The 23,676-nt window shown below is 40.4% G+C and overlaps 1 protein-coding gene across 2 annotated transcripts in view; it reads left to right on the top strand.

The window, feature by feature from the left end:
• The first annotated feature begins 5,623 nt into the window (after positions 1-5,623).
• MAP9 (microtubule associated protein 9) overlaps positions 5,624-23,676 on the top strand; it is a 30,354-nt gene continuing 12,301 nt past the window's right edge. Inside the window, exons 1-8 of one of the 2 annotated variants that reach the window (XM_073341429.2) lie at positions 5,624-6,038; positions 7,686-7,770; positions 11,443-11,682; positions 14,204-14,439; positions 16,107-16,218; positions 19,343-19,602; positions 20,540-20,598; positions 22,447-22,612. In XM_073341429.2, the coding sequence (XP_073197530.2) occupies positions 5,964-6,038; positions 7,686-7,770; positions 11,443-11,682; positions 14,204-14,439; positions 16,107-16,218; positions 19,343-19,602; positions 20,540-20,598; positions 22,447-22,612 (1,233 nt within the window). In that variant the 5' untranslated portion in view covers positions 5,624-5,963. The remainder of the gene's footprint in view (positions 6,039-7,685; positions 7,771-11,442; positions 11,683-14,203; positions 14,440-16,106; positions 16,219-19,342; positions 19,603-20,539; positions 20,599-22,446; positions 22,613-23,676) is intronic. The other variant, XM_073341430.2, reaches the window with a different exon arrangement.

The following is a 23,676-nucleotide window of genomic DNA, read 5'->3' as shown; positions in this document are numbered from 1 at the left end:
TCCTGCTTTTTCAGGTCCCAAAGAATTTCTCAATTTGGAATGAATTAGTCCAAAGGAAGAAAATATTCTTTCTACACCGGCAGAAGAAGCTACTGGTCTTAAAAGTGAGATTATTACTTCAACAGTCTCTGAATCCAAGTGCTTAAGTGACTTACATCAATTCACTGGTGTGATTTTCTTTAAAACATCAGCAAACATATATTTCTTGAATGGTTCACCCTTACCTCTGAAGTTTATTATAACTGGCATTATGGAGGGATGATTGCTGGATGTCCATGTCATAGCCAACTCCTCTTCAGCAGTTAAGATTTGACCCTGGTACTGAGTATTGAGAATATCTGCAAGAAAATGAGCTGGAGATAGTGCTTGTCCCATTCTTTTTTTTATGCTTGTAATTTAACTCTGTCGTTGCATATTTCTCTTTTTAAGATCTCACTCAGTTCCTTCCAAATTTCAACAGCGTCAGCAATAAAACAGCTATTTCCCTGCATTTTGTTCAAGGTTACAGAAATAGGCTTCGGGGCACTCAGCATGTGTTCAAGATTTCTCTTAAATCCAATGTTGAGAACTTTGGCTGTGGCAGTGCCATCTATTTTTTCACAATTTTGTTCACAAACTGTCGTCAGATTAGGCCAGTTCTTGATATAGTGCTCAAAACAGTCCACTGCTGAGTTCCACCGCACGTCTTGTGGGAGAGTTAGCTTGGCTCCTCCCACTTTTTTCAGAGCAGCTGCTGCAAAGTGGTAGTTACGGAAGTATTTTGCAATTTCAACAACATTAGCCTTTATTTCTGGAACACTGAAGTCTTTGGCTAGGAGGAGCATCAAATGAGCACTGCAACCATATGTTATTAGCTTAGGACTCTATTCTAAATAATTTCTTCTCATCTTGGATACATTTGCAGCATTGTCTGTGACCAAGCTGCGTACTAGACATTTGAATTTTTTTTCACAGTTCATTATAGCTTTTACTGCTGCTTCTTGAACGTATTCTACTGTGTGTACATTTCCTGATGTATCAATTGTTTCTGTAAGGAAGGCAGTCCCTTCTTCTGTTGTCACACAAGTACATACAAGAAGATCACCGTGGACATTGCTCCACCCATCAAGACTCAGGTTAACAATTTTACCCTCTAGATCTTTCGCACACTGGTCAATTTCTCTTTCATACACTTTATCCAGCGATTTGCATGTGACATCTGCTCTGTTGGCTGGACTGTATCCTGGTCTTAATGACTGAACCAGGTTAATGAAGTGTAGGTTCTCAATCATATGGAAAGGAGAGTTTGTTGCATAAACAAACTGGGCAATTTTTTAATCAATTACCTCCTTTTGTAATCTGCTGGTTCTTATCACAAACTTAACTATGGTTGTTTCTGGATGGTGGAATTTTTTTTTCCTTTTTGCTACTGTGGCTATGTGACATACATGATGTGACTGAAACACTATCCCTGGCAGATAACTCTGAAACTATAGAAAATGATGGTGATCTTGAGGGTGAATAGTCTTCAGAATCCAGAATTCTTCTAAACAAAATAAGTCAATGCAGTTATTTAATTATTGTTACGATACTGCTCATTTAGTATTACTCATTGCATTCACTGACAGGCCGTACTACTTTAAAGATGAAATTGTAAAAGGAAGATCTGCCTATTTCAGCTATTTATTTTTTATCACAACTCCATCTAAAATGATAGTACCAAAGAGTAACAACTATATTTTTTGTTCAAACATGAGAATTCAAGAATGGTCCAGAAGGAAGACAGAAAGTCCTTAAGAAAGAAGTATGAAATAAAAGTTTACTAACCTGAAGGTCCTGCATGTTCAGACATGTTCCTTTCATCATCTTCAATGCATCTTCCTCCTGAGAAGTAACACTTCTCATGAACTTGTTTCATTCGGGCGACCAAGCCTTGCATTTCTTTGTTGCACTGTTTGCATTTTGCACGCATACCTGTCTTACCCACAGGTAGAGGAACTTCATTAAAATATTCCAAAACTGGGTCTCTTTTACGATAAACCTTTTACCTGCTGCCATTATAGGTTTTCCCTTTTAGTGAGAGAATTGTATGGTAGATCTCAAATCAATGAAGACTACACTCAGAAAGATCTCAAGACTTCTGGAATATGCTGTTCAAACAGTTTCACTTTTGTTTCTACTGCCTGTCCCTTCCTTCTCACATTTATCTCCAGACTTCTCCTTGTCCAGCTCTATTCCGCCCCCAACAATCTTCTATTCATTGAACTTTTTTGAAACTTTTCACTTTTAGCGAGAGATTGACTCTGTGTACACAAATGTGCAGAGGGACAATACGGTTGAGGTCTGTTATTTCTCACCTCTCTATATTATATATTTTTTTATTTAAAAACATTTTTGCTGTTAACAAGCACGTTATCTCCGGAGAGACAAATCCACAGTTTGAGAACTGCAAAACTAAGCATCTCTGATGGTATCTTCTAGACTGAGCACTGAGTCCCAGTGGGTAGATAGAAAGATTTAACCTAATAATCTATACAGAAGACCCTGGAACTCCATAAGATTGGGTCCCTAAGCCATGAACTTTTGGAACTCATTTACAAAACTTTTCTTAAACATTACATGAATATATGGTCTCATACTATAGAATTAGAATTTATAATCCCTGATCAGAAATCTTTGAGCTATAAAGTATCTTAATTAAAACTAACTTGAGGTTAGGTTTTTTCCTCAAAAAGCATTTTATTCAAAAAAAATCCGATTTAAATAAAAAAATCTGATTTTTTTTTAAATCACGCACTAGCACAATAGAATTGCTTTCAAAATAAAAAAATCTGATTTTTTTTTTAATCACTGATTTTTATCCACCCTGGTCTGCACTTGGAATTAGCCCTGATTTCACATAGCAACTTAAGTGCATTGATGCAAAACTCTAATGTAGACAACCAAAGCAACAATTTGCACTAGTAGAATTTACCCCTGCTTCTACTGGTGCAAAAGGCAGCTTTCCATTTTTATATTATGGGTTTATGCTCATTCAGCTATATCAAAGACTGAAATTGGGACGAATTCCAAGAGCAGACAGGGCATAAGATACAGAAATCTGCATGTTATCATCATATTATGTTAAGTAGAGCAGTGTAAATTCTTCAGAATTACCTGCAAATATTGATTTAAATTAAAGATGGAAGTTACTTAGGCTTTGTAGAAAAGGAGTACTTGTGGCACCTTAGAGACTAACCAATTTATTTGAGCATAAGCTTTCGTGAGCTACTAACAGGGCTATTATTTTGAAACCTTAGACTTTGTTGAGCCCCTTGTTGTTCACTTTCTGTGAATATTCTAGAAAATTAGTTTACTGACAGGATGTTTGCAGAAGCATTACATTTAGGGTGACTAGATGTACCGATTTTATAGGGACAATCCCGATTGTTGGGTCTTTTTCTTATATAGGCTCCTATTACCCCCCACTTCCTGTCCCGATTTTTCACACTTGCTGTCTGGTCACCTGAATTACATTTTAAGTGAATACAGAAGTACACTGGCAGAAACCAAATGTTGAACTGGTATATATGATTGTCTGCACTAGAAACCTCCTTCCAATTGTTATTCTAATGCAAGGAAAAGAACCAATCAAAATGTAACAACAGAGTTTTGAGTATCCAGCATTTATTACCTACACTGTTTATGAGTAATCTATAGACCAAGAATTATTCACAAAAATTATTCTATGATTTCAAATAACTAAACTTGGCAACATTGTAAACTGCTCACAGACAATTCACAAACATAGATTAAATTACTCACAATGTATTTTATGTTCAAATCTAATATTAATCTTGAGAGTACCATTTCAGTTCCAAACCTTTTCCTTGGCAGTCACGCACTAGCACAATAGAGTTGCTCTCAAAACTCCACTCTATATTAATAAACAAGAAAAAAAACCTAAAGCTGTGGGTGTCCAATTTATTATTTAATCGGATTTTCTTCCTACAAAATATGTATATGCAGTTTGTTTAGGGAAGATTAATATATGCAAATCTAATAAAAATGTCTTTTAACAATATTAAAAATATGTAAGGTTCATTGTTATTAAGATGACTGAAGCTCTGGAATGATTAAAGACAGTCTTATTCTACAGAAAGAAGAAATCACAAGCATTTAATCTGGAGTGAGAGAATGTGAGTATACTAGATTTAATAAAAAAGAGAACGATCATTATCCATGTGTTTGTGGAGTTTTAAATTAAATGGTTTAAAGTTAAGTTTTTTCAAATATAGATGACTTAAGTATTGCTGCAATGTTCTGAGGATTTGTCTGCTTGCAATCATTAACCTGCTCACAGAGGAGATTAGCGACACTCACAACAGACAGTCCCAAAAGAATTAATACTCCTTTGCAAATTGACCACTCATTCAAGCATGAATTATTTTTAGCAAAGGTTGCACTGCTACCTCCCATTTTAGAGAAAATGGAAGCTGAATACTTAGGGGTATGAGTCCCAAATAATTCAATTACATGTACCTATGTTTTCCCTCAGCCCTAAGAAAGGGAGGAGTTAGGTTCTGCCTTAAAGTCAATCCTGACAAATCCCATTGACTTCCCTCAGCTTGTATAAAGCATCAAGCAGGGTGGAGTTTGGTCCAAGCAAGACCTGTGCCCAGCAGCTCATACAGCTTGAAAACCAAATGTTCAAAACCAGAGGCCCAAGTTTCATGGGCACAAATGTATCTGCAACTGCCTTTTGACTATTGTGTGAACGATTATAGAAGTCACGTGCGAACAGCTAGGTGTTTCAATGGCACTTGCATGCACGAACACCCACTCTGCCCCTACAACAGTGATAACTGCCAGTGCAACCAGAGACACAACTGTTCACACGTTTTTCCGTACAAGCGCTGGGGGTCTCCTACGGGAAGTTTGGGTTTTGAGATATACGCAGGTTCGTTGTAAGTAACAGAAGTTGCAGCGCCGTTTAACGAAGTTGCACGGGGCGGTGGGAGCAGAGGGGCCTGGCAGAAGGGGTGAGGTGTCAGGACCCACTGGGAGAAGAGGAAACGCACTGGGTGAGCGTTAATGGGTAAGACTTAAGAGCGACGCACAATGGAGCGTGTGAAAGGCGCAGCCAGCCATTCTGCTCAGGTACGTTCAAGGCCAGCATCTGAAACAACCCAGCCCGGGGCCGGACACGTCCGGATCGCCTCCGTGCTCTGCGGCCCTGAAAACGCTATTAGCCGGCAAATCGGCCGCAGAGGCGGGGCCCTGGGGCTGCCCCACTCCCCGCGCATCCTCCCCCCACCAGCCCGCGCCCGCTCGGCTCTGGTTCGGTTCTAAGCGCGGGGGCGAAGAAGCGCCATGTCCCGGACTCCAGGAGACGGAGCCAGACACGTGACCGTATCCCCTCCCCAACTGGCAGGGGAGGGGGCGGGGCTCGGTCCCCCGAGTAGCGGGGGCTCGGTCTATGCGGTCACTTCCGGTGTTGGTGGGTTGCTAGGTAACGTGTATGGCCGCGCGGGCCAGCGGGGGCTCAGTTTCCACCCCTCCGGTCAATGCGGCTGCGACGGCAGGAGCGGAGCGGCTGCTGCGCAGCGCCTAGGGCGAGCTTCTCTCGGACGGGCCCGCGACAGGCAGCCACGGGAGGTGGGACCCGTCCGTGCAGGGCCCGGCTCGTGGGGTAGGGGGGTGCCGTCCGGGCCCGGGGCTGGGGTTCAGTGGGTCAGAGCTCGTGTGCGCCCTGCAGCGCAGACCTGCCCGGGGCGGGGGGAATCCGCCGCACGCCGGCGCCTCCTGCAGCGCCCCGGGCCAGCCCGAGCGGAGCCGGCCAGATGCGTTCCCTTTAGGGGCGGGCAGAGCCTTGCTTCAATCGCGCTGTCTGATCCGTTGTTTAAACCCGCAGGAGAGATTTGAGTTCACTGGAGCCCAGTGCTGAGGGCGTGAAAACACGAAGAACCTGCATAAGAGTCATTTCTCCAGCCTTTTCCCCCACCATGTCTGATGAAGATATTGGCACCACTTTAGCCTATACCAAGAGCCCCAAGGTCTCCAGGAGAACCACTTTTCAGGTAAACTATTTTACCCCACGTTGTCCGATTAAAAAATCGGTCATCTCTAGGCTAGCTAAACTGGCAAACCCTCCTAGTGCAGGTACAGCTTATCCTAGTAAAAACGTGTTCTTGCCAGGATAATCTGTACCCGTTTGGCAAGTGAAATAAAAGCGCTTTTTTATGCAGGTACGTGTACAGTGGAGTTTTCGCCAGTTTAGAAATGTCACCAAAATCACACCCCTAAACGACATTGCTATACTGGCTAAAGTTTCTATTGTAGACCTGGCCTTTGTGTTACTAAGGTTAGCGACGAAAACAACTCTGCTGTCAATATACGAGAAAAGCAAAAACTTTCCTATCTTAAAAGTAGAATTGACATTCTCATTTAGTTTCGGTGTGCTTCTTTAGAAAAATCATACTGAGGTTTTCTTGATCTCCTAAATGTACACAATAATTGTCCTAGTTTAAAGTAAAACATCTAGTTTAAACCAATAAAAGCAAGGAACTTTGGACTACAAATCCTGGGTGGGTAACTTTTGCATGCAGCCAGTTTGTTACAGTAGCTTTGGTGTTGGTCATGAAAAGATTTTAGTATATGCTTAACTTCTAAGTCAATGGGATTTGTTATATGCTTGAAGATAAGCACATGCATAAATCTTTGCATGATCAGGGTTTAAGTTTTGAAGGTTGCAGGTGATGTTTATAGAAGATGTCTCCTGTCTAGTAATAAACTACACAGGAGGTGACTGAGGAAAAGAAAAACTTTGTCTTGAAGATTTTTGTGGTGCTTCTAAGATATCCTGTTAGGTATATTATTAATTTATTAATTTAATTAATTCATAGTTCCTCACTTACCCATTGTCAGATCCTTTATTTTTGGTGGTAGATTCTATAGGACCTGAAAAGATCTGTGTGGCCTCTTTGTGAAAGCACATTAACGAAGATTATATGCACTTTACTGGAGGGTCTCTCTGCTTCCAGGTTGCTAGTGGCTGGTAATTTTTGAACAAGAAAACACTCCCTACTATTGACTAGCTTAGGAGGGGAGCTGTCTAATATGCTTGCTTTTGTGGATCCCATTCTTAAATGCTTATCTCTCCCCATTCATTGTATAGGGAGCCTAGATACCTAACTCAGGCTTTGTGGTTTTCAGTGCTCTCCAAGGCACCTAAAAGTAAGGCCTTGTGACAGCAGTGTAGCTCCTAAGTCCCTTTGGATCTGGGCTGAAGTGGCATACCCAATGTCACACAGCAGGCGCTATCGGAAACAGGCCATGTCTTCTGACTCCCAGTCAAGCAATTTGTTAACTAGGCAAATATTTTCCAAAGAGTGGGCAAGCCCACCGGGAAGAGGGAGCACAAAGTTGTAAGGGGTTGGGGGTTTTACTCAAAAGATATATAAACTAAGATGCATAGACTTTTAGCAGTATGTGGCAAGGATGGAGAGGGGGGTCCAATTGGTGTTGTTTTCCTGAAAGGTGCATCAGCTTTCAAAATTTTGGGAAACACTATACTACACCAGTTTGCTCACCCACTCCCTCTCGCCCCCAAAGATTCATATCTGTTACTGTCCCAAAACACTTTTTGGTAGTGGGAAGAATGAGAGTTGAACTTGAAGTAATGGATCTTAACTTTTATTCAAAAGGAATCTATTAAAATATTTCAGGATGAGCTACAAGAAGCAATTTCTGCTCGTGCAGCAAGACAGCAAACTGCTGAATACTCAGATGACTTTGACAGTGATGAGGATGGTATGTTAAATAGCAGCAGTTTTGTTTGTGTTCTCCCCCTCCCACCTTTCGCTGATAGATCACTAAAGATCCTTTGGAGCCAAATGGTTTAATGTACTAAGATTCCACATTACAACTATTCCTAAATTATGTACCCTGTCCTGCTCAATAAAGTTAGGACCAGAATTCCTATTGACATCAGTAGGTGCAAGATTGGGCCATTGTTTTTCCTCAGTCCAGGGTCTATATAATTTTAAAGGATTTTTTACTTTTTTTATGCAGCCGAAGCCCTAATGAATCAGTTCCCTCCCTATCTCTTTAAAGGAAGTTTGGCCTTTTAAATGTCATAAATTACATTATATTACATTGTAATTTTAAGACACTTCATCCATGTGATACCTGGTTTTACTCACCATATCTGCCAGATCTTTTATATTACACTGATGTGCAAAGGCCCAGACATTTCTTTAAATACAGACTACACAGCAAGTCCCTTCCTTCCTGAATTTGACACGTTACATGTCTGAATGCATCCGATGAAGTGACTTGTAGCTCACGAAAGCTTATGCTGAAATAAATTTATTAGTCTCTAAGGTGCCACAAGTATTCCTTTTCTTTTTGCGAATACAGACTTACAGGGCTCCTGCTCTGAAATCTTTGATACTTCTGTGTTCTTTAGTGGGCCTTTTTTTTTTTTTTTTTTTTTTTTTTTTTACCTGAAACAACTCCGAGCAATTAGTAATAACAGGGACAAGGGTTTATAAAACAGCTTTCTTAATCAAAACTATACTTTGGGGCAGGGCCTGCCTTAGGGAAAATGGCACTCTGGGCAAACTTGTATTTTGGTACTCCTGGCCCCCGTGGGCATGGTGACCTCCCATTGCCCTGGCCCCTGCGAGTGCCCCCCATTGACACGGGCCCCCTGGGTCCCTAGGCTCCCCACCACCCTCTACACCTCTAACCCCTGCACTGTGCCCCATATGCACCCTTAACCCCTGCACTGTGCACCCTTTGCCGCTAACCGTTGCACTCCTTTCCTGTGCCCCTAAGCTCTGCACTCCCCTCCTAGACCCATGTGGAGAAACTGAGCTGGATGCATGGAGCAGCTGGCATTGATGCTTGCTCCCCCAAATGCTGCTCCTCTGTGTACTCCTAAAGGTTTGTGAGGTGGGGAGCAAGGAGCGATGTCAGGGCTCCGTGCATCCAGCTCACTTTCCCCACCTGGGCTGAGTAAGGAGAGGGCAGGAGAACAGCAGCTCCTGATGCTTCCTTCACAGCACAGCCCAGGTGGGGAAAAAGAAAAGGTGTACTTGTGGCACCTTAAAGACTAACCAATTTATTTGAGCATGAGCTTTCGTGAGCTACAGCTCACTTCATCGGATGCATAAAGTGGAAAATACAGTGAGGATGTTTTTATACACATAGACCATGAAAAAATGGGTGTTTATCACTACAAAAGGTTTTCTCTCCCCCCACCCCACACTCCTGCTGGTAATAGCTTATCTAAAGTGATCACTCTCCTTACAATGTGTATGATAATCAAGATGGGCCATTTCCAGCACAAATCCAGGGTTTAACAAGAACGTCTGAGGAACAGTAGTAGGTGACAGGACAGGCCTAACAAAGAAAATAACAGAACGCCATTAGCCATCACCTTCAGCCCCCAACTAAAACCCCTTCAACGCATAATCAAGGATCTACAACCTATCCTGAAGGATGACCCATCACTCTCACAAATCTTGGGAGACAGGCCAGTCCTTGCCCACAGACAGCCCCCCACCCTGAAGCAAATACTCACCAGCAACCACATACCACACAACAGAACCACTAACCCAGGAACCTATCCTTGCAGCAAAGCCCGTTGCCAGATGTGCCCACATATCTATTCAGGGGACACCATCACAGGGCCTAATAACATCAGCCACACTATCAGAGGCTCGTTCACCTGCACATCTACCAATGTGATATATGCCATCATGTGCCAGCAATGCCCCTCTGCCATGTACATTGGTCAGACTGGACAGTCTCTACGTAAAAGAATAAATGGACACAAATCAGATGTCAAGAATTATAACATTCATAAACCAGTCGGAGAACACTTCAATCTCTCTGGTCACTCGATTTCTGATCTCAAAGTGACTATCCTTTAACAAAAAAACTTTGAAAACAGACTCCAACGAGAGACTGCTGAATTGGAATTAATTTGCAAATTGGATACAATTAACTTAGGCTTGAATAGAGACTGGGAGTGGTTGAGTCATTATAAAAAGTAACCTATTTCCCCTTATTTATTTCCCCCTCTCCCTCCCCCCCCCCCCCCCGTTTCCTCAGACGTTCTTGTTAAACCCTGGATTTGTGCTGGAAATGGCCCACCTTGATTATCATACACATTGTAAGGAGATTGATCACTTTAGATAAGCTATTACCAGCAGGAGAGTGGGGTGGGGGGAGAGAAAACCTTTTGTAGTGATAAACACCCATTTTTTCACAGTCTGTGTGTATAAAAACATCCTCACTGTATTTTCCACTTTATGCATCCGATGAAGTGAGCTGTAGCTCATGAAAGCTTATGCTCAAATAAATTGGTTAATCTCTAAGGTGCCACAAGTACTCTTTTTTTTCTTTTTGCGAATACAGACTAACACGGCTGTTACTCTGAAACAGGTGGGGAAAGTGACCTGTATGCACGGACCGCTTGGTATTGCTCCTCGCTCCCCCCATCACAGCCCCTTAGGGGGACGCAGAGGAACATTGAGAGGGAAAGCAGTATCTGTGCATCACCGCTCCCTCTTCCCCCCACCAGCTTCCTATGCCAGGAGGAAGCAGGGAAAAATCAGGGTGCGTCCCCCCCACCGCCATGCCACGCTCTCCTGCCAGCCAGGAGCGGTTTCTGACTTTATGCCAGCAGTGCACAGTTCTGCGCTGCTGTGTGGTGCCCCCCTGGACCATGGCACGTCTTAGCGGTTGCTGAGGTGGTCCACCCCTAAGACCGCCCCTGCTTCGGGGTGTTGTATAGAACAGGGCAAGGACCGTGTCTTATTTGTGAAGTTTATAATGTAAATTTCTATTGGACACAACCAGTGAGTGTAACAATAGAAGGGCATGAGGTATCACAAAGGTTCCATTAATAAGATCCTAAGGTTGCTCATTTTATAGTATGTGTCCATCTTTATGATTCTGCTTGAAATATGTTGTTTTTTTTAACTTCTCCACGACTACAAGAAGTGAGTTAAGTGGGTTTTTAGAAGGAACTTGAATCTGGTGATTGGTAGGAATTAACTAATGAAGACTGGGAGAGCATTCTATGCATAGGGTTTAGAATTGAAAAAGGCAGGAGAACAGGGAGTGGGAAAAGGAAGCAAAGTAAATTAAGATTAGTGGAATTGGGGGCAACATAATAAAAGTTAAGATCAGAGATATTGGCCAGAGCAGAGCTGTACAAAGAATTTTCTTATGGTATAAAATATGAGATTGCTGTATTCCTTTTATATATGAAATACAAATCTAATATAGAAGTAGATGAAAATACATTGTTTTGGGGTATTCTAGAAGAACTTCCTGAAAATAATTCAGCTGTTGAAAACACAAATAAGAAATCAGTTGCCTTTGATATTACCCTCTCAGATGATGAGACTACTCAGAAAAAGGCCCTTTTCAAAAGTGAAATGGCTGATGACTTGTCTTCACTATTAGATGAAGAGAAACATCAACAGATGACAATTTTGAATAGCCAAAACTTGACTGGTGACAGAGAAGATGAAACAGAATGGTCATTCATTGAAAAATCAACTTGTCATGGTAATGAAGGTGACCACTGTAATGAATCACATATGGCTGTACTGCAGAATGAAAGGAAAGAAATTACTCAACATGAATTTGAAAACAAACCAGTACCAAAGCTAAGGGAGCACAGAATCAAGAATATATCATCAGGTAAAAAGAAGGCACTTGAATATTGTTGTTGCTATTTGTATATTCATATTGTAATATTTTAAAATTAATCCAATGTTGGAAATGAAAATGTTAGAATTATTTTTAGACTTCAGTATAGGGTGTGGTTTCAATATCTTTAATATCAAAGAGGATCACAGTTTTTAACTAATTTTTAAGTGCTCCTTTTAATATTCTGCAACTGGCTGCCACAAGTAACTAGATAAACAAACAAATTATAGGCAAATTAGAGGATTGCTGAAATCACATGATAGACTATGTGAGAAAGAGGGAATAGAGAGTAGTATATGGTAATCTACGCTCTGGGACTTTACACTGTAGCAGTGTCCACAAGGGACATTACTGCGTGGCAAGCTTGTGCACTGTTTATTCAGACCTTTGTTTGCCATGCAGTAACTTGCCACTTAGCAATGATATTTTATCTTGAGATAAATCCATGGCCCATTTACTATTAATGATGGGAAAACACAAACTGCAATGAGTGGTGCATAATGAACAATAGCAAACACTTTGTAATTCCCCACTTCCATACACATGGTGGCAGTAAAGCTTCAGGTACTTTAATTTGAAAATCTTACTTTGGACAGACAAAAGTTCAGACGTCCTTTATCAAAAAACAGGTTTCAGAGTAACAGCCGTGTTAGTCTGTATTCGCAAAAAGAAAAGGAGTACTTGTGTCACCTTAGAGACTAACCAATTTATTTGAGCATAAGCTTTCGTGAGCTACAGCTCACTTCATCAGATGCATACTGTGGAAAGTACAGAAGATCTTTTTATACACACAAACCATGAAAAAATGGGTGTTTACCACTACAGAAGGTTTTCTCTCCCCCACCCCACTCTCCTGCTGGTAATAGCTTATCTAAAGTGATCACTCTCCTTACAATGTGTATGATAATCAAGGTGGGCCATTTCCAGCACAATGGCCCAACTTGATTATCATACACATTGTAAGGAGAGTGATCGCTTTAGATAAGCTGTTACCAGCAGGAGAGTAGGGTGGGGGAGAGAAAACCTTCTGTAGTGGTAAACACCCATTTTTTCATGGTTTGTGTGTATAAAAAGATCTTCTGTACTTTCCACAGTATGCAACCGATGAAGTGAGCTGTAGCTCACGAAAGCTTATGCTCAGATAAATTGGTTAGTCTCTAAGGTGCCACAAGTACTCCTTTTCTTTTTATCAAAAAAGCAAGTACACAGACACCTGCTTCTCTTCTCCAACAGGCAACTAATTTTAAATTATCTCAAGTTTAGAAAATTTGATCTAATCTCTGGTCAGTGACTTCCTTTAATGAAGGATAAGCCTGGCCTCTTTTGATATTCTAATGGCTTATTGATGAGCCCTGTGCACTGGGATGAATTTCACTCTTGTTTGCACTTTATGAAATGATATTTTAGAAAATGGCACTAAGCACACACATTGTACTGTTACTTCCTAATGCTCATACACCAATACTTCCATGGCTAGCTTTGGAAGTTCATTTTGGATGTGGGTTAGCATGCAGAGGAGCACACCAAGCAACACATTTCACTGTTCCCTCTCTTCTGAATAAATCTAGTCCTTGTGAAAGATGTCAGGCAGGATAGCTGTACTGCCACTGGCTGCCTGGGGACAGCTGTGGATTGGGGAAAATGAGTTTTTGCTTGAAAAGGGGCACTAATTTAGCACTGCTCTGAAGGCTCTGCAACTTGTCTGGGAAAATGTTGAATGTACTGGCTGTTCCTAGGTTCCTCCACCCCATTCCTGACAGCACACTTTATTTCTTTGTGACTGCTGAGCCCTTAACTTTTTATAAAAGGGACAGAGATTTATGCATACAAGGGGGCAAATATCCCAGTAGTCACCTGGTCTCTTCCTCCACCCTTCTCACTGCATTTATTTTTTCCCCACAAATTTGGTTTATTCTGCCCTGCGCAGAGGGAAGCACATGGATTTATGTAATGAGTTCAGTGGGCCTATTAAAAAAAAATAGAGTAGGATCACAATGGAAAGTCTTCCCACTGCAGTGCTACATTAGACACATTCTGTTTTTCCTGCCTTTACAGTCTATTAGGTTTGTCTTCCTGGCCTCAGATAAACACCCAAGTGTAATACTCAAAGTGTATATCTAAATATATAGAATATAAAGAATTTGATCTGTACTATACAGAGAACAAAGTAAATTGAAAGATGAACTTCTGACCTGTGTCTTTACATTACATTCAGAGCTTCAAAACTTTGGTTAAAATTTCTGAAGGTACATTTTTTATCTCTCTCTCTCATATACTTGGCTGCATTTGTTCTGGTTTGATTGTTTTCATCTTCATTGTAGTAAGAGCCTCAGGACACTTCATTTTTTTAAATAATATATCATGGTCATTGACCTGCTGTGACTGCTGCTTATTTACAGAAGAAAGGGATTCATCCGAAAATGTTAGTCGATCCTAAATTGATAAAATAATATTCCAAACTGAATAAAGTATCTTTAGTGGATGATGATGAAATAATAATATTTATTGTCAGCTGAGAATGTCAGCATTTCTGCACTGGATGATCGTTATAAACCATCACCTCAACCAAGAAATGTGTTAAGAAAGACCAGCCATGTAGAAGACAAAGAAGTTGCCAGGGCAGAAGATAAGACTGCTTCTTCTAGTTACAGATTACCTTCATTTTCTGCACCATCCTCCCTAACTAGGCTGAGTGACAAAATAACAACATCCGAGAAAAGGGCACTTGCTGAAAGCCCTAGTCCCGAGGTAAGAGCATTACTGTAGTATTTATTATATATGTGCACAGTTATCTATTTTTTTCCCTTCTATATATGTTTTGCCTGTTCTACACTGGAATAACATCATCCAAACACTCTTTTTATTCATCTGTGATTGTGATACCATTTTTCATAACACAAAAAAAGAGGGATTGGAGGGTGAAAGAGGTACATTTAATCAGGTTTTCAAAGAGCATTGCTACTTGGATTGAAAAAGTGGAGCTTCTATAGGAAATAGTCTCCTATATCTGCAGCTTTGAGCGTTCTGTTGCCTTGCTATATCTCTTTATTGATATACAAGGAAGTAGTTCTCAACTATAGGTCATTAACTCTGGGAGATACGTAGTATTGGCAGAATTTGATCTTTATTTTTTATAATTTCAATGGATAGTATCAGTGTTTATTTTAAAGCATTTTTCCCTATTTTTTATTGATTTAGTTTTTCATAGATGTGCAAAATTATGGGTTTTAAGCATTTTTTTGTATTTAGCTATTTAAATTTTCACTGTTGAAGGAAATTATGGATGGAGTCAGGATGGTGGTGGGTCAAACAGTAATTATTTGACAGTAGACATTAAGGTTCAGAAAGTTAAAGCTTTATAACCATTAAAACATAAATTGTAAACATCATATATCTAAATGTACAAAACAAATAACAAGCAGTATTTTTTTTACTTATCTGTACATTTTTATTATTATTGACAGAAATATTTTTAGTGAATTTGTGTGCACAGTGAAATTGACATTTATCAGTAAAAATCTAATCCATCCAAGCCTAGAAGTATGTTATAAAAAAGTTCTATTCCTTTGCATACACATTTTCTTCATCAATGTAACATGACAAATAAGTTGTATGTAAAGATTTCTTTATGCTGTGAACAGAGACCTAAAGATGACTGGATTTGTTTTGTTTTCTCAAAAGTGGTGGATGATGGTGTGTAAAGAAGGTCATGGGGGACTGGATCCTCCCTCCATAAGATAGAAAAATGCTCTAGGCAGTACACCTAGTTAGTATGTCAAAATGCAGAACCTTTCTACAAAGGAAGGGTAGTTGCCTATGTTGAGTCTCAAACTGACTAGCATATATGCTACTTATCAGCAGTATATAATAGTTCAGAAGAGCAGCGGCAGATTGAACCCTACTCCTTGTTGCTGTGTCCTGCCATGGGGAAAGTGCCTAACTGTGTGCCTGCAGGATTCTTATAGCAGAAGGTACAGCTGACAGCATCTTAGCTCTTCTTTGGCCATGTCTGCTGCCCCACATTTGGCACTAAGGGGGTGTGACTAGCAATGCGACCCAAAGTCCTGAGCTGTATCTCCCCTGTGTGGATGCTGCAGGTGCGAACTAAAAGGTTCCTAGTTTGCGTTAACATCACTTCTTTTCACACCCCTATAATCCAAACTGTGGGGCAGTATAGACCAGCCATCTGCTTCATTACTAAGGGTAGGATTTGACCTTAATCTGTGGTGAGTTTACACCGTTTTTAAAATCTGTTTATCTTTACATCTCCTTTAATTTAAACCGTAGCCATATTTTTCTTAAGGAACTCTAAATAAATATTGCATAGAAAACTATGGTTTAGAAGCAAGTTAACTGATTTTGATTTGGTGTGAATTGTTCATGTTGTTGCTTATGCTGTCACTTTCTGCTTTAAGGGTCCATGGCTAACAAGCTCTTCACCACCATTCCCTATTCATTTTCATTCAGCTGATGAAATGTCTGGAGACTCGGATTTGTTAATGTGTGGAGAAGGCTCTCCTTCAAAAGGTAGAAATCAATATACTTCATATAGAACCATTATACTTGAATATGTGCAACCAGTGAAATAATAGAATTGCTTTGTATAAGCAACTTTTAAGGGTCTGATGCTAGTGTCCATGATGTCAATGTAGTCTGTTTCCATTGATAGAGGTGGATCCAACCACTAAGTTTACTTTAGAAATCTGAGACTAGCTACAATATGCATCAGCTGTGTATTATTGGTGTCAATTTGTTGCAGAGGAGTAATCAATAAGGTTACATCTATGCTATACACCACTTTTGGTGGCCTATAATATGCATACCCATGTAGCCCCCCTAATATAAATAGTAGTGTAGCCAGTGGGGCATGACGTAGGTGAGTAAATACATACCTAAAGGATGTGGGTAGGTATGTGAAAACAACCTACACTTTTTCTACTTGCCCAAGCCAAGCCTTCCTATCTACACTGCTATTTTTAGCAGCGTAGTGTCCTGCTGCCTTCCGACTTTGGAGCCTTTCCCCTCCAAGGAAAGCGTCCCCCAGTGGGGGGAAGGTTCTGGCAGCGGGGAGGCATCAGGGTTTACCAGCTGACTCCCTCTTGCCAGAGCCTTTCACTGACCTGTGTAGCTACATACCTCAGTGTGGATACAGCCTACTTTTCCCCAGGGTGTGTAGCTACATGTACGCTTCACACTGCTGAAAGTGCTGGTGTGTAGTATTGACCCAACCTAAGGTAGCTTCTGGAAGTTTACTATACTTACATTAACAAATTGAAATCATAACTGATGTTGTTTTCAGGTTCTTTGTTAGAAACAGTTCTGAATAGCGTCACAAAGCATGATACATAAGAACCAGATAAACATTCTTTTTAGGGAGACAGGCTAAAGTTTGAGAAATGCAGAAACATCCTTTGCTCATATTCTGTGTACTTAACACTGTCTAAACATCTTTGAGACTTGCTTAAACCACTGCTCCTGAATTTCCCTCTCCATTCCAACCTAGTCACTTTCTTCAATTAATAATCTCCATCTGCCTGCCTCTCCCTTATCTTCCTTCATCCCTTCTAGGCACAGATCAACTGAGTAGACAAACTGTTGGTCACCATTTTATGTATAATGGGAGGATGGTCTTGTGGAAATTACAATGCCTGCGTTCTGTTCCTGGCTGTGTGAACTTGCTCAAGTTACTTATCCTCTCTATATTCTGTTTAACTATTGCTTAAATGGGGATGATAAATATTACTTTGTTTCTGCATTGTACAAGACACAAACATACTGAGAATCCATGCCCCAAAGAGTTTACGATATTTAAGACTGACACAGATAGATAAGAAGCACAGGCAGACTCATAGAAGAAATTAATAGTGTTTAAATGGGGCCCCGCTGTGCTATGTGCTATAGAATATATATATAAAAGGTAGTAGTCCTTGCCCTGAATAGTTTACAATGTAGACAAGATAGACAAAGGGTGGGAAAAAGTGTGTAACATATAAACAGAGGGATGACTGGAAAGTGTCATGTAATATCTATATTTAATTTGTACTCTTGGGTTGAAGAATACATTTGATGTAGGTTAATGCTTGTGGGCATTATGGATGAAGCAAGTCTTTTGGACAGCTTTGAACACGTAGAGGATAGTGATCCCTGTTGTACTTGATTGGAGAGGTTTTCCATGCATGGAAGGAAGAGATGAGGTAGTGAAGATGAGGACATCTATGGAGCAAAGGAAGAAGGACAAATACGATAGACAAACAATACTGAGATGTAGTCTGGGGTAGATTTGTTCATTGAAAGAGAAAATGAGAAAATGTAAACTTGATACTGTAGATGGGGGAACAAGTGGAATGGTTCTAAGAGGGAGTACTATAGTCTGATCTGGCAAGGAAGATATCACAATTATAAGGTTGTCTTATAGCATTTTTCAACTGGAGATCTCAAAGTACTATGGGAGGATAGTACTATAATCTCTAACTTCCAAACTGAGGCACAGAAATAAAGTGATTTGTCCAAAGTCACACAGTAAATCAGTGGCATAGCTAGCAATAGAACCCAGGTTTCCCAACTTGCAGTCCAGTGCCTTGTCCACTAACTCCATAGGACAATGGCAAGTGTCGCAGTTTAATTAATTTTTGTAAAGTCCTCTAATACCTGTATTTGGAAAGTGATATGCAAGTAAAATATGCAAACTTTACTTATCCACAGGAGACAGAAACTTGTTTATATGGTAATGCAGAAATTGTGCACAATTAGAGTTCTCATTAGTATGCTGGACTTTCCAGTGACTTAGCTTTCACACCTTCAAATTAGAACGTGTCCAAATGTCACCCTATAGAAGCCTTATAGGATACAGAGTTCTCCAATTCTTTGTCTTTAGATTACACTCTCCAAATTGTAGGCCCAGCCCACCTTCCATAGCTGCAGTGATCTCCTAGCTAATTCCCTGCCACTTCCTCCTTTCAGAATTCCACCAAAAATGTGCACAGGAATGCAACTAGAGAGTTACTATGGCTCCTCTTTATTTTTGTCTTTATGTTTTACAGGTATAGAATAGAAATCCTATATTTATCACAGTGTAAATTACATTAGGAATACCGGTTTTTAAAGCCTTTTTAAAATGAGTGATAATTACTAACTATTCCAGTTAGGCATACATTTTTGCTTCTTAGCAAAATTTTTTTCTTTCAAAGGGGAAAATGTTTGAGAGTCAGAAATAGCATACAAAGTGTTTTCTGCCATTGTTTTGCAAAAACCTCTGTAATACTTTAGTGAACGCCAGAGTAGCTCTTGATGTGATCCAAATGTTTCTTGCTGTTACTTCATATGTTAGAAACTTGTCTGGATATGATCAGGTGACTAATAGTTTACAGTTTTGCTGATCTGTTTTATCTCAAAACTGCTGCTACTTGCCTTAAAATAAAAAATACATTTATTGCAGCAGTAATATTAACTTGTAATATGATTTTTATGTATACTTTTGTAAGTCATTAAAGTATACAGAAGATAATGTCTTGTATCAAGCTTAATAAGCTTTTTCATACATGAATATTCTAGGTACGGTATAGAAATATCTGAATTAATGAACCACACTTTTTCTTAAAAATTACATCTCTTGATGTCTCATCTCCCGAATTGGTTTTTTGACTTGCTTTAGGGCAGGATCAAACAGAAGATGATGACAGCAGGGATTTGAAACTGGAGAATAATGGCAGAAAATCCCCATCTGTGATAGAACTAATGATGACTACAGTGTATGAGAAAACTAAGAAACTACAGAAATCTACTGATGACAAGCTTGAAGAAAATTTGCAAACATTGGAAGAGAAATTCATTGCTGATGGCATAAAGGAAATGTTACTGAATGATAAATCTGAAGACATGGCGGAAGTGAGCACTTCAGAGGACTCGGACAAGGTATCTTTTAAACATATAATTTATATCATAATTTATAATAACGTCTTGGAAGCTTCAATGAAAAGTTATCATACGAAACTTGTTGGTTCCATCCTGTATACGTACAGATATTATTTTATAATAGAATCAACATTAGAAGCCACCCATTCCTGCCTGGTTTCTGGTATTGATTCTGTTATAAAATAGCATCAATTTTGAGAAGATGAGGGGAACATACATTCAATGAATATTTAAAAACAAATAAAACGTATCAAACTTTGTGCTTGCTGGCCTTATTTAAATCCATGTCTAGAATTTAAAATAAACTAAGTCAGATCTTTAGGAGGTATAAACTGGCTTAGATCAGTTTAGGTGAATAGACCAGTGGAGGATCTAACTTACTATGTTTTAAGTGCTGTTCACACCAGTGATTTGTGTAATGCATATGGTAATTGTTAGCTATAGTACAAGGCAAAAAGAGAATATACTTACATTTAGATTGTAAGCTTTTTAGGGCTGGGACTATCTTTTTGTTCTGTCTGAGCCCAGCATGCTGGTATCCTGGTCCATAACTAGGACTGTTCAGCACTTTGGTAATACAAATAATGAATAATAACTGTATACTATCTATTTTCTCATTCTATATTGAGACTTTTAAAATGTAATCCTGACTAAATAGTGATGTTTCTGGGTAAAGACTTACAATGGAGATTATGGTATACTTTATTTTGGTCTTTATTTATAAGATCATGCTGGACTTCATCTAGGCTATGTTTTGTTGATTATAATAAGCACAAAGAATGGCAGAAAATACTTGTTCACCGTCCTTGCATTCATATTTTGCATTCCTGTATTTTATAAAGCCTCTGATACAGCATTTGCGGCTATATGCTGCAGAACAGGTTTTGTTATTTGACAGTAAGTGTAATATTTTTATTTTTCCTTTTCCATTTGTTAGAAAGAATTTCAATATAAGGAAACACTTTCAGAAAAAGTGAGACCTTCTTCATCAAGCAGGTAAGTAAACTATACAGATATGTCAGTGTTTACAATCTGGTCCCACCTGATGTGATTTCTGCAGAAAGGTAAGATCCACATGATCGACACACACTGGCCACTCATTCATGCCCATCATCACCCTGTCGCCAACATTTGGCCTTTTGAAAGGGTGCTGGAGGAGGAGAGTGCAGCTTTTTTGCAGGGTGACAACCCTTCACATCTCCACTGGCAGATCAGACCCACCAAGGGCCTTTATCAAAATCTTCATCTCTTTGTGCCATGGGACCCACAAATGACTCTAGCCCACAGTTTTACTCCTGGGGGGAATTCTGCGCCACTGCACATGTGTAGAATTTATGTTCCCCACAGATTTCTTTGCTTCTGTGCAGAAAAATGACTTTCTGATAGGGAAGCCACAAGAGTGGTCACATGACCCTCCCCAGCAGTATGTTTTGGGTGCCCAGGGCAGCCGGCAGAGAGGTAAATCACTGTGGGGCAGGGGGCAGGACTGGGGAAGACCTGGCTAGTGGCTCCTACCCTGCGTTGGGCTCAGCTGCTAGCCCCAGCTAGGCTGGGGAGGACAGGACTTCCTCTTCCCCTACACAGCATCCGGAGCCCCCAGATTTCTCCACCAGCTGCAGGAATCTCTGCAAACTCTTCAACCCCTCTGCTTCCTGCACCCATCACTTCTCAGCTGCAGGGAGAGGGATCCCTGTACAGGGAGCTACTCCTCCATCCACCCAACCCCCATACATCCAGACCCCCTCATACCCAGTTCCTCTCATCGAGCCTTCTGCACCCCTGCACTCAGAACACCCCTGATGAGCCCCACTCCCCCTGCACCTGAACCACCCCGATGAGCCACCTGTATCCCCATCCCACCGAGCCCCGACCAGCTGCACCTGGATCCCCACCCCACTGAGCCCCACTTCCCCAGCATGTAAACTCCCCACTGAGCCATCCAGACCCCTCCCCTCGCTGAGCCCCAACCACTTCACCTGCACACCTGTGCAGACTCCCATTACCATTGCACCCAGAACACCCCGAACAAGCCCCTGTACATCCAGATTCCCCCCCACCCCCGATCCCCCACTGAGCCATCCACACCCAGATTGCCCCACACACAACCCTCTCAACCCACACCTGGATCCACCGACACTAAACCCCTCCACACTTGGATCCTGTCTTGCTGAGCCTGCCTGCCCGCACCTGGTGCACCTGGCATGGAGGAACAGAGCCCTGGGGTGTTTCTGGGGCAGGTCTGATCCTTGCGCTCTGTCAGGGTTGGGTGCAGCCTCTCCACTGAGTCCACGTTCCAGTGGGGAGCTGCACAGTGATCTCCCACCCCTGTGCAGCCAGTGGCCTGTGCTCCCCAAAGCCACGCTGAAGCCTCCACATTCATTTGATAAATAAAATTTGCAGAATTTTAAAATATTGTGTGCAGACTTTGTAATTTTTGGTGCAGAATGCCCTCAGGAATAACAGTTTGTACCTGTCTCAACATGTTCTTGTTAGGTTAAAGCATATAGGGCTTTTAATACTTTTGAACTGAAATTATTTTGTTTGTGGAGTTCACATTCTCTATTGGGTCGACTAGCAGAATTTTTGTAGGCCCTGCAGGTTCTTTTAGTAGTGATAAAATCCATGTAAAAACAGAAATGGACAATTCAGGCTGTCTCCTCCTCTTTCTCTTTCCCTCTATCCCCCTTCCCCCCCCCCCCAAAAAAAAAAAAAAGATATAAGCTTGTGAAAACGGGATTATAAACAATATCTGGATGTAACTGCAATGAGAAGGTACTCTACCTGGCATCCACTATAAGAAACTCAAAGCTTATTTTGATATGTTTATGAATTGATGCTTCACAGGTCTCTGTCTTCTACATACTTGAAGAAAGCTGGGAAAACCATCCCTCCATCTACAACTACATCTTCTCAATACTTGGGAACATTAAAGGTCTTAGACAATAAACACTTGCAAAAATATAGTGCTGAGCTTGACAAAGCAGATAGTTTACGAGCAGCTGTTTATCAGGTAAATTTTGGCATATCCAAAGCCTGCATGAAAAGATCCTGCCAATAAGAATAAAAGCCTGTTAATTATACTCAATATCTGTATGCACCTTTCTTAAATTGAGACTTTTTTTTATTTTTAAAAAATTATGCTTCACTACAAAGCATATGAGCCAAGAAGGGTAGATTCAGATGAGAAAGAAACATACTTATCTATATTTTACTATTGTGGCAAAATGTTTTCAAACACAATAGATTATCTCCTTTATTGTATTTGTTGTTTTTTATTTTTAATGTGTATCCTATAGTTTCTTTTCTCTGTATTTTCTGTTCCAAAGCTACCTTTCATGGGAAAGGTAAAAAGAACTTGATGTCAGATCTTAAATTTTTCCCTAAAGCAGCATAATCTATCTGAATTCTGCCCTCTGTAGTAAAAATTAGCATAAATCTCAACTGTGGTCATATCTGTTTATTGATCATAAATTGTTTCCGCATAAGGAAAATCATATTCACTTAACAGTTTAATGGTTCTAAATATCATGCTGTCTCAAGTATGTGTGCATTGACTCATAGCCACTTTCTAAAGTCAAATAGTCTTCATTAAGATATTTTAGCTTCTCAGTACAACATACTAAACACATGAACAAATGTACAAAATTTGACCCTGATCCTGAAAACACTCATACACTTATAAAACTTTGTGGGTGTGTATTGCCTTTGAAGTCAATGGGTTGAGGACTTTTCACTGTAGATATTTCTGAATTAAACATATAATAGGTTAGAGGTTTTTTACTAAATTTTGTAGTCCTATAGATCCTAAATGGATAAAATGTATTCTGTACTTTTAAAACAAAAATTATCCAGGGGAAACTTAAAATAGTGGTTGTAAATATTTTGTATTAAAAGGTTTAATAGCTGCAGCTCATTCTTGTACATGTGTACATGGGGATGCTTCCTTCGCTCCCCAACAACTATTTTTCTGAGGCCCTATTGAAGATTTTGAGAAGTAGTATTATGTCATTTGTATCGCTCTGCTCTCCCTTCCCTCAACCCCCCAGGATTGTAACACTGGAGGTAAATCCACCA

This window comes from Lepidochelys kempii, chromosome 4, assembly GCF_965140285.1.
Source record: "Lepidochelys kempii isolate rLepKem1 chromosome 4, rLepKem1.hap1, whole genome shotgun sequence".
NCBI lineage: Eukaryota > Metazoa > Chordata > Testudines > Cheloniidae > Lepidochelys > Lepidochelys kempii.
Note: the sequence above shows the minus strand (reverse complement) of the source record. Positions and strands in the feature narration are given on the sequence as shown.